At 36.9% G+C, this 11,678-nt stretch overlaps 1 protein-coding gene across 1 annotated transcript in view; it reads left to right on the top strand.

The window, feature by feature from the left end:
• CROT (carnitine O-octanoyltransferase) overlaps positions 1-11,678 on the top strand; it is a 56,068-nt gene that overhangs the window by 27,612 nt on the left and 16,778 nt on the right. Inside the window, exons 9-11 of the mRNA XM_011961774.1 lie at positions 3,820-3,903; positions 3,983-4,090; positions 4,322-4,452. Of these exons, the coding sequence (XP_011817164.1) occupies positions 3,820-3,903; positions 3,983-4,090; positions 4,322-4,452 (323 nt within the window). The remainder of the gene's footprint in view (positions 1-3,819; positions 3,904-3,982; positions 4,091-4,321; positions 4,453-11,678) is intronic.

The following is an 11,678-nucleotide window of genomic DNA, read 5'->3' as shown; positions in this document are numbered from 1 at the left end:
TGGATGGATCATTTGAGGTCAGGAGTTCAAGACCAGCCTGGCCAACATAGTGAAACCCCACCTCTATCAAAAATATAAAAACTTGCCAGATGCAATAGCGGGCGCCTGTAGTCCCAGCTACTAGGGAGGCTGAGGCAAGAGAATACCTTGAAGTTGGGAGGCTGAGGTTGCAGTGAGTAGAGACTGTGCCACTGCACTCCAGCCTGGGCAACAGACCGAGACTCTGTCAAAAAAAAAAAAAAAAAAAGAAAAAAAATAGGGTTCAGTAGTTGTATTAATCCGTATTCAGGTTTAGGTGATAGAAACCTAAGTCAAACTGGCATTAACTTAAGAAGATATTTGTTGGCAAGGGATGTAGCTAAATTTGGGTAAAGCTGACTTCAGTGTTCAAATGCTTTCATTGGAAATCTCTTCCCATTTTTTAGTGCTGCTTTCCTTTGTTTGGCTTCATATTTAGATAGACTGCCCAATGTGATTGTTGTACCAACAGTCTCATGTCTTCATAGCTTTCTTCATAACTTGTTGACTCCCAGAGGAAATTGTCAGCTTCTTTGTTTCCAATAGTTCTGGCAAAGTTCCTGAAATAATCCTCATCAGTTGTGATTGGCCTGTGTGATTCATGTCCCCATCCTGGGGAATCGGGTGGTTGGATGAGCTTGGCCTGGGTCACATGCCCAACCTTGGAATCTAGTGGGTAGAATCAGTCTCATTCAAACCATTACAAAGTGGTGCTTGGTTGCCTAAAGAACAATAAAGTAGCTGTTATTTCAGAACAAGGTGGATTGGTTAATAGGTCCTGAAAGTGAATGTCTGTTGGAGTATCTCATCAGAGCTACAGTGAAAAGTTGCCACGAGTCATTTTGAAGATGTTCTCTTTACTCTTCCTTTGAGTCTACTGTTGACAGAATAGTTCTTGTTAATTGCCTCAGTTTTCATCTCTTCAGCTCCTCATTTGATTCTCCTTGACCTTCCTCAGTCTGGTTTATGACCTTACCATTCCTTGCAAACTACCCTTTGTAAGGTGGTTAACTGCCCCCTGGCTTCTTCCCTTGATTTCTCTTTGACCTGTCTGCTGCAGTTGGTTACCCTCTTCATATGTATTTTGACACTGCCTCTTTCCTCTTAACAGTATTTTCCTATTTACTGATTCTGAAACTGACCTTAATACTCATCACTCTTTTCCCCCCTGACCACTTTCTTCCCTGATTTAAATAATTTGATTGACCTATTGTTATATATGTAACTCGCAGCTATACTTTTCTAGCTTTTACCTATTATTCTCATTTGAGAGTTGTGTTTCATTATATGTTAAATTGTTCAAATTGGATGTTATATTGTTACATAAGAGTAAATCAATCTCATCAAGAGTAACTCATCTTGCTTTCCGTCCCTCATTCCCAAGCCCACCAAAAAACACCTTTTGCTAAACTGATTTTTACTAATAGCACTGGTATCCTGCTGTTCACACAAATTCAGGATGAAAATAATTTTGATAATATTGTCTGTCTCTGAATAAAGAATACTGGGCTCATAATGAGCATCTCTCAGCACAACTGAGGTGCTTTTTTATAGTGTGTGGACATGTTTTATGTGTGTGCATTAACATGCATATATTTATAAAATTGATCTGATTATCTCCACCTGATAATTTGTGTTAAATTCCATGGAGGTTTCCCTTCTAACCGAAGATGATTATAGATAATGCAGTTTAACCTTTGTAAATCATCATTAGTGAAATACATATGCTGTAGGCCAGACATGGGAGCTTATGCCTATAATCCCAGCACTTTGGGAGACCAAGGTGGGAGGATTTGATTCCAGCAGTTCAACACCAGCTTGGGCAACATAGTGAGACCCCCATCTCTACAGAAAATAAAAAATGAGCTGGGCATGGTAATGCATACCTATACTCCCAACTACTTGGGAGGCTGAGGTGGGAGGATCACTTAAGCCTAGGAGATCCAGGTTGCAGTGAGCCATGGTTGTACCACTGCACTCCCACCGAGGCAACAGAATAAGACCCTATCTCAAAAAAAAAAATAAAAAAGAAAATAAGTATATGTACTGTAAAATAAAGCTATTTTACCCTCAAGCCATGTTGCTGTTCCATAATTATAATTGTTTGAATATGTTCTTTTGTGATTATATTAATTCCATTTCCCTCATATTTTATAATCCTGAAGTCAACTATGTTGTCTTCTCTATATTGTAGGCTTTATTGTAAGGCTTTGCAGAGGGTGCACAGGAAGCATGTAAAAACTTTAGTTAATAATAACAGTAGTTACTAATTATTGCTGTGAGCCAGATCCTTAGTAAGTACAGTATAAGTGGTATAAAAATCATTTTTCACAGCATCTGTATGTATGTATGCATTATCTCTACTGAGAAATGAGGCAGTTTAATTAGAAAGCAAAGTAACTTTCTTACTATTGCACAACTAGGAAGTAGTTTGAATTCAGAACCAAAGCCTGCATTCTTAAACACTTTGTCAACACATATTGCCTCTGTGTAAGTGCAGGAAATGAAAGGCAAAAATTATGTGAACAAATAAAGCATCAGGATAGCATTGGAATTTTATATATTTTCTAACTTTTTTGAGGTTATTAGGTTTCCATTAGGAGATGGGTGCTTAGAATTATAACTCAAAGAGACATCCTTCATTCTTGCTATTTCCTACTGGCTCCAGTAAAATAGTTGGAAACTGATACTGTTTGTCTTAAATGAAACAGTATATGTGATAATATCTGAAAATTCTTTGTAAAATTATAAAGTACCACACAGTTGTGAGATACTGTTAGAAAATGGGTTTGTCGGTGACCTGTGAGTCTTGTCATGTGTCCTGTTGCTGGCAGATAAACTGCTCAGGCATCTTATACTGACCTCCCTCAAAAGCCTTTCCTGATGTAGTTGTTGCCTGGTAACAATAAATTGTGTTTATAGGCTTCACTGGGCCATGATACAGGCTACAGAGCTATAGTGTTAGGGTGACATTTAAGACACCTAATTACTCCTCTGAAACTGGGCCCGTATCTTGAGACTTCCCTTCTTTCCCTCCCAAGCTCTCAGTGTCATGTTCAGATCATGAATGATGTCTGTGTCTAATATAAAGTGGTGACAGTCACAAGGAACCATCTGATGTAACTCTCATCTGAGGAACATGGGGAAAATGCGGGCAGAAACTTTGTTCTTCAAAATAAATGATGGGAAAATTCACTAACTGCAATTTCTTTCTCTAAATATACCTGGCAAACCTGAAACACCCCTGTAACAGCCAGCCTATCTTTCCCACATTTCTTAAACTGAGAATTACCACATCAGGACCCTCATATATATAAAAACACAAAATGGTTATGCTTTCTAATATTCACTAAGTGGCCAAGGTCCCTACCTGAAGAAGTTCATGCCCATCCCAAATGCTTTCAGATAGGCTGCCATCCCCATCTGCTTTTCCACCCCGTTCTTACAATTCCAGAACATCTTTGTATTACGTATATACACTTGCTTTGACTTCTAGTAAAAATAGCAATTAGTTTATCTAGATTGTTTATTAGTTACTTTATACACTGTACACCCTCATGACCCCAAACCCCACCAGGAGCCCTACTAGTTGCTTCCAAATTTAAATTTTTTTTTCCAAAAAATAAAATACAGCAGTTACTGAATCATAGAGAATCCTATATCTTATCATCAGGAGGTGAGGCATTTGAAGACTGTATGCTTTATTATCTGTTAAGAATAGACACAAAGTGAAAATAAAATATTGGGTCAAATTTTAAGTTGACATCAAATATTCAGAAATCTTGTGTGTTCTCATTTTAGCATGCCCCTTTTGATGCAATGGTTATGGTGAACATCTGTTATTATGTGGATGAGAAAATTTTTCAGAATGAAGGAAGATGGAAGGTATGTTTGAATAAGTATTTCATCTTTTTTCTCCTAATAATTTTAAAGATAAAATATTTTAAGTTGTTCCTATTTTCAGGGTTCAGAGAAGGTACGAGATATACCACTTCCAGAAGAGCTTGTTTTCACTGTGGATGAGAAAGTATTAAATGACATCAGCCAAGCTAAAGCTCAGTATCTCAAGGAGGTATATTTTTCACTTTTCTCTTAAATAATCATGATTTTTTCTTTTAACAACCATATGTAAAAATTTGGCTGTCATCCAAGCGTGTCTGCACAAAACATTTTAAAATTATGCCTTTAACACCTTTAATTCTTTATGTCTGGTGATTACTTTAATGCAGGTGATAATTTGGTTCTCTTTGGTGTATTCTCCTTAGATGATTTTTCACTGTTCTCATTTAATTCTTCTTGTTAGGCATCTGATCTACAGATTGCGGCTTATGCCTTTACATCTTTCGGCAAAAAGCTAACCAAGAACAAGATGCTTCACCCGGATACATTTATTCAGCTTGCACTTCAGCTGGCCTATTACAGACTTCATGGACAGTAAGGACCATTCAGTTTCTATTTTCACAGTCTTGAAGTCCAAGGGTATATCTTTTTTTGTAGCTGTTTCATCCTAACTCCTCAGTGTTTTTGCTCACTTTTTTCCCAGCTAGTACTGTGTCCTATTTGTACTTCTATCAGTAGATTATTAGATTTCTGATCTGTGGTGGTTTCACAGTTTTTCCTTGTTACTTTATCACAGTATCCACTTGATGACTTTTGAAGTGTCTATTCTCATCTGAAAGAGGATTGGTCATTCTTTGGCATTCAGATCGCTTGGTTTTCTTGCAACGTCAGTTTTCTGATGGGTTCATGAAAAGTTGTGATTTTATAAATTATCCAGCCTTTACTCATTCTTAGATGCGACATTAATGTTGTGACTTAATACATCCTAAGAGCAAGTGGAAGTCCCTCAGTCTTGCTTTTTCATTGATAAATAAGATATAATTGAACATACTTATCAGGTACATGTGATTTTTTTGGATACATGCATAAAATGTGTAATGGTCAAATCACGGTAATTGGGATATCCACTGCCTCAACCATTTATTATGTCTTTGTGTAGGGAATGTTCCAAGTCTTCTCTTCTAGGTATTTTGAAATATACAACAAATTATTGTTAACTATAGTCAACCTACTGTGCTATCGAACACTAGAAGTTATTCCATCTAACTGTACCATTATACCCATTAGCTAGCTTTTCTTCATTCTCCTCTCCCCACATTCATCCCGATCTCTATTAACCACCATTTTACTGTCTATCTCCATGAGATCAATTTTTTAAACTCCTATATATAGGTGAGAACCTGCAATATTTGTCTTTGTATTTCTGGCTTATTTCACTTAACAAAAAGTCATCCGGCCTTACCCATGTTGCTGCAAATAAAGAGATTTCATTCTTTTTTTTAAATTTTGGCTGAGTAATATTCCATTGTGTGTGTGTGTATATATATATATATGTCTCACATTTTCTTTCTTTCTTTTTTTTTTTTTTTGAGTCAGAGTCTTGCTCTGTTGCCCAGGCTGGAGTGCAGTGGCATGGTCTTGGTTTACTGCAACCTCCACTTCCTGGGCTCAAGCAGTTCTCCCTGCCTGAGTAGCTGGGATTACAGGTGCCCATCACCATGCCTGGCTAATTTTTATAGTTTTAGTAGAGATGGAGTTTCGCCATGTTGGCCAGGCTGGTCTCGAACTCCTGAGCTCAGGTGATCTGCGTGCCTCAGCCTCCCAAAGTGCTGGGATTAGAGGTGTGAGCCACCATTCCCGACCCACATTTTCTTTATCCATACATCTGTTGATGGACACTTAGGTTGATTCTATATCTTGACTATTGTAAATAGTGCTGCAATAAACATTGGAGTGCAGATATCTCTTTGATACATTGATTTCCTTCCTTTGGATATATACCTAGCAGTGGGATCATCAGATTGTAGAGTAGTTCTATTTTTTTAGTGTTGTGAGGCACTTTCAGATTGTGCGCCATAGTGGCTGTACTCATTTACTTTCCACCAATAGTGTATGAGGGTTCCCTTTTCTCCACATCCTTGCTAGCATCTGTTATTGCCTATCTTTTTGATAAAGGTCATTTTTAACTGGGGTGAGGTGATGTCTCATTGTAGTTTTAATTTGCATTTCCCTGATGATTAGTGATGTTGAGCATTTTTCATATACTTGTTGGCTGTTTGTATGTCTTCTTTTGAGAAATGTCTATTAAGATCATTTGTCACCAGGTGCAGTGACTCACACCTGTAATCCCAGCTATTTGGGAGGCCGAGGTGGGCAGATCACCTGAGGTCGGGAGTTTGAGACCAGCCTGGCCAACATAGCGAAACCCTGTCTCTACTAAAAATACAAAAATTAGCCTGATGTGGGGCACATGTCTGTAACTCCAGCTACTCCGGAGGCTGAGGCACGAGAATCCATTGAACCTGGGAGGCAGAGGTTGCAATGAGCTGAGATCGTACCACAGCAACTCCAGCCTGGGTGACAGAGCAAGACACTGTCTAACAACAATAACAACAAAAGATTATTTGTACATTTTAAGTCAGATAGAAGTTCCTTATATATTCTGATTATTAATTTCTTATGAGATGGATAGTTTGCAGATATTTTCTCCCATTTTGTGGGTTGCCTCTTCACTTTGCTGATTGTTTCCTCTGCAGTGCAAAAGCTTTTTAACTTCATATGATCCCATTTGTCCATTTGTGCTTTAGCTTCCATGCTTGTAGGGTATTACTCAAGAAATATTTACCCAGTTCAGTGTCTTAGAGAGCTTCCCCAATGTTTTCTTTTAGAAGTTTTATAGTTTCAGGTCTTATATTTAAGCTTTAATCCATTTTGATTTGAATTTTGTACCTGGTGAGAGATAGTGGTCTAGTTTCTTTCTTCTGCATATGGATATCCAGATTTCACAGAGCCATTTATTGAAGAGCCTGTCCTTTCCCTAATGTGCCTTTGCTGAAAAGGAGATGCCTGTAAATACTTGGATTTATTTCTGAGTTCTCTATTCTGTTCCATTGGTCTGTATGTCTGTTTTTATGCCAGTAACATGCTGTTTTGTTTACTATATTTTTGTGGTATATTTTGAAGTTAGGTAATACGATGCCTCAAGCTTTTTTTTTTTTTTTTTTTTTTTTCCTGAGATTACATTGGCTATTCTGGGTCTTTTGTGGTTCCATATGAATTTTTGGATTTTTTTCCCCTATTTTTGTGAAGACTATCATTGGTATTTTGATAGGAATTGCATTGAATCTGTAGATTGCTTTGGGTAGGATGGACATTTTAACAATATTCTTCTAATTAATGAACATGGGCTATCTTTCCATTTTTTGGTGTCCTCCCTCTTTCATCGATGTCTTACAGTTTTCCTTGTATAGATTTTTTTTTTACTTTTTTGGTTCAGTTGATTCCTAGGTGTTTTATATTCTTTGTAGCTGTTGTAAATGGGATTGCTTTCCTAATTTGCTTTTCAGATTGTTTGCTTTTGGCATATAGAAATGCTACTGATTTTAATATGTTGATTTTATATCTTGCAACTTTACTGAATTTGCTTATCAGTCTAATGGCTGTTTGTTGGTGTCTTAAGTATTAGATCATGTCATCTGCAGACAGGACAATTTGACTTTTTCCTTTGTAATTTGAGTGCTCTTTATTTCATTCTCTTTTCTAATTGCTTTGGGTAGGACTTCCAACACTATGTTGCATAAAAGTGGTGCAAGTAGGCATCTTTGTCATGTTCTAGATCTTAGAGGAAAGTCTTGCAGTTTTTCCATGTTCAGTATGATGTTAGCTCTGGATTTGTCATATGTGGCTTTTATTGTTTTGATGTATAATTCTTCTTTACTGAGTTTGTTGAAAATTTTTTTTTATCATGAAGATATGTTTAATTTTATCAAATGCTTTTTCAGCATCTATTGAAATGATTATATGGTTTTTGTCCTTTATTCTGTTGATGTGATGTATCATGCTTATTAATTTGCATATGTTGAACCATCTGAATCCCACCTAATCGTGGTGAATGATCTTTTTAATGTGCTATTAAGTTCAGTTTGCTAGTATTTTGTTGAGGATTTCTGCATCTGTGTTCATCTGGGAGGGATACTGCTCTGTAGTTTACTTCTTTAGTTGTGTCCTTTTCTGGTTTTGGTATTAGGATAATGCTGTCTTCATGGAATGAGATTGAAAATATTCTGTCCTCTTCACGTTTTTGGAATAGTTTGAGTATAATTGGTATTAGTTCTTTTTTTAAATGTTTATTAGAATTCAGCAGTGAAGCCATCAGGTCCTAAGCTTTCTCTTGATGGGAGACTTTTTATTGCTTCAATCACATTACTTGTTATTGGTCTGTTTAGGTTTTCTATGTGTTTATGTTTCAATCTTAGGTTGTATGTGTCCAGGAATTTATCCATTCCTTCTAGGTTTTCCAATTTGTTGATATATAGTTACTCATAATAGTGTCTAATGATCCTTTATATTTCTGTGGTATTGGTTACCATATCTCATTTCATCTCTGAATTAATTTATTTGAGTCTTTTCTTTTTTCCTTATTCTACCTACAGGTTTGTCAATATTGTTTATCTTGTCAAAAAATTAACTTTTGTAGCTCTTGTAAAAGTTCAGAATGCTTACTGTTGTGGACTGGGAGTGTCTACAACAAAAGGATACCCTGGTGGCATGGGAAGGCTGGCTAGGGCTTCATAGCCTCATGGACTCATGGAGCATGCTTCCAAACCATGATACTGCTGAACAACCTCTCTGACTTGGTGTCTTTTTTGGCTGAGATGAAGAGTGATCACTGAGTTTTGTTCATTGGGGATTGCTAACCCCGTCTCTACCCATTGTCTTTGGCTGCCTTTAGGATTTTTTTTACCCTATAGGCAAAGATGCTTCCCTTAGGTTGAAGCAGGAATGATTTTTCTGTGAAGGAACCCAACATGGAGATAAAGGTGTCTGTCTGCCTTTATCTGACTTCTTTCAGTGTAGTATTGTGAGTCCATGGGAGTTTTTCCACATGCGGCCCGGCACCTTGAGGGTGGGGTGTTGTAGATGGAGTAGTCTATTTCTCTAAGCTTCTGCTTGAAGTTTTTTGCTTCTCTCTGGCCCCCTGGGATCATCACAGCCTCCGTTTTGGTTTCTGGGATGCTCGTGAGGGTAATTGGTACTGGATAGTTGTTTTGGTTTTCTGTGGGGAAGAGTGAAGCCAAATTGCTTCTACTCTGCCATTGTGGTAACATGACTCCTCTCAGTTTTGCTTTTTTATCAAGTCTGAGAATATCTGTCTTTAAATATGTTATTTAGATCATTAAATTCAGTATAATTATCTAAATTTGTGTTTAAGTCTACCATCTTGCTCTTTATTTTCTAGTTATCCCTTCTGTTCTTTTTTCTTTCTCTTTTGAATTTTTAGAGCTTTAAAAAAATTGCTTCATTTTATTTCCAACATCAGCTACACTTCTTTTGTTTTGTACAATTGACCCTTCAACATCATGGAGATTAGGGGTCCCCAAGCTGCCAGTGCATTAGAAAGTCCAAGTGTGAATTTTGACTCCCCTAAAATTACTAATAGCCTACGATTGACCAATAACATAAACAATTAACACACATTTTGTGTGTATTATATATTGTATTCTTACAAAAAAGTAAACTAGAGAAAGGAAAATTTTGTTAAGAAAATCATGAGGAGGCTGGGCATGGTGGCTGACACCTGTGTAATCCCAGCACTTTGGGAGGCTGAGGCAGGCATATCACTTGAGGTCAGGAGTTCGAGACTAGCCTGGCCAACATGGTAAAACCCCATCTCTATGGAAAATACTAAAATTTGGGTATTGTGGTGCATACCTGTAATTCCAGCTACTCAGGAGGCTGAGACAGGAGAATTGCTTGAACCCAGGAAGTAGATGTTGTAGTGAGCCGAGATCACGCCACTGCACTTTAGCCTGGGCGACAGAGGAAGAGTTTGTCTCAAAAAAAAAGAAAAAAGAAAAAGAAAATCATAAGGAGGAGAAAATATATTTACTGTTCATGATAAAGGTCTGTAGCCTCATCTTCACCTTGAGTTAGGCAGAGGAGGAGTAGGAAGATGAGGGTTTGGTCTTGCTGTCTCAGGGGTAGCAGCAGTGGAAGAAAATTCCCATTTAAGTGGACCCACACAGTTTAACCTTCGTTGTTCACAGATCAACTGTAGTTGCACTAGGGTTTACAAAATACTTTTTTAAAAATCATACTCTACACAGTCAAATAATATTTTCCATTTTAAGTATGATGTAAGAACCTTAAAATAGAATGCCTCCATTTCCTTCCCCCATTGTTTATGCTGCTGTCATACATTGTACTTCTACATGTGTTATAAACACAGTCCCCTTTATTTGTTAAACAATTAATTTTTAATGTGATAAAATATATATAACAAAATTTGCCATTTTAAACATTTTAAAGTATATAATACAGTGGCATTAATTACATTCATAATGTTTTATAGCTTTCACCACTATTTTCAAAATTTTTTCATCACCACAAACAGAAACTCTGTGCCCCGTAAGCAATAACTTTCTCATTCCTCAATTCCTGGTTACCTCTAATCTCTTTGTCTCTATGAATTTGCCTGATCTAGGTATTTCAAATAAGTGGAATCTTACAGTTTGTCCTTTTGTTTCGAATAAGTGGAATCTTACAGTTTATCCTTTTGTGTCTGGTTTATTTCACCTATGATAATATTCTCAAGGTTCATCCATGTTGTAGAATCAAAACATCATTCCTATTTATGGCTGAATAACATTCCATTATTGGATGTATACCACATTTTGTTTATCCATTCATTTGTTGATAGATACTTACATTGTTTCCACCTTTGGGCTATTGTGAATAATGCTGCTATGATCATTTATATGCACGTATCTGTTTCAGTCCCCATTTTCAAGTCTTTTGAGGAGTGGAATTGCTGGTTTGTATGATAATTCTTTAACTTTTTGAGGAACTGAGGAACTGCAAAATATTTTCCATGGTAGCTGTAACATTGTACATTTCAATGTCCTTGCCAACACTTATTTTCCCATTTAAAAAAAATTATAACTCTCCTAGTCATTTGTGAAGTGGCATAACTCCTTGTGGTTTTGATTTATAATTCTGTAACGACTTATGATGTTGAGTATCTTTTCATGCTTTTTCATTGGTCATTTATTTATCTTCTTTGACAAAATGTCTATTCAAGTCTTTCACATGTTTGTTAATTGGGTTGTTTCTCTTTCTGTTTGAGAATTGTAGAAGTTCTTTATATTTTCTAGATATGAAACCCTCATCACATATATGACTTGCAAATATTTTCACCCTTTGTGCGGGTTGTCCTTTTTTTTTTTAATTATACTTTAAGTTCTAGGGTACATGTGCACAACATGCAGGTTTGTTACATATGTATATGTGTGCCATATTGGTATGCTGCACCCATTAACTTGTCATTTACGTTACATATATCTCCTAATGCTATTTCCTCTCCCCTCCCCCCACTCCATGACAGGCCCCGGTGTGTGATGTTCCCCTTCCTGTGTCCAAGTGTTCTCATTGTTCACTTCCCTCCTATGAGTGAGAACATGTGGTGTTTGGTTTTCTGTTCTTGTGATAGTTTGCTGAAAATGATGGTTTCCAGCTGCATCCATATCCCTACAAAGGACATGAACTCATCCTTTTTTATGGCTGCATAGTATTCCATGGTGTATGTGTACCACATTTTCTTA

Source organism: Colobus angolensis, unplaced genomic scaffold, assembly GCF_000951035.1.
Source record: "Colobus angolensis palliatus isolate OR3802 unplaced genomic scaffold, Cang.pa_1.0 Scaffold569, whole genome shotgun sequence".
In the NCBI taxonomy this organism is placed as follows: Eukaryota; Metazoa; Chordata; class Mammalia; order Primates; family Cercopithecidae; genus Colobus; species Colobus angolensis.
Note: the sequence above shows the minus strand (reverse complement) of the source record. Positions and strands in the feature narration are given on the sequence as shown.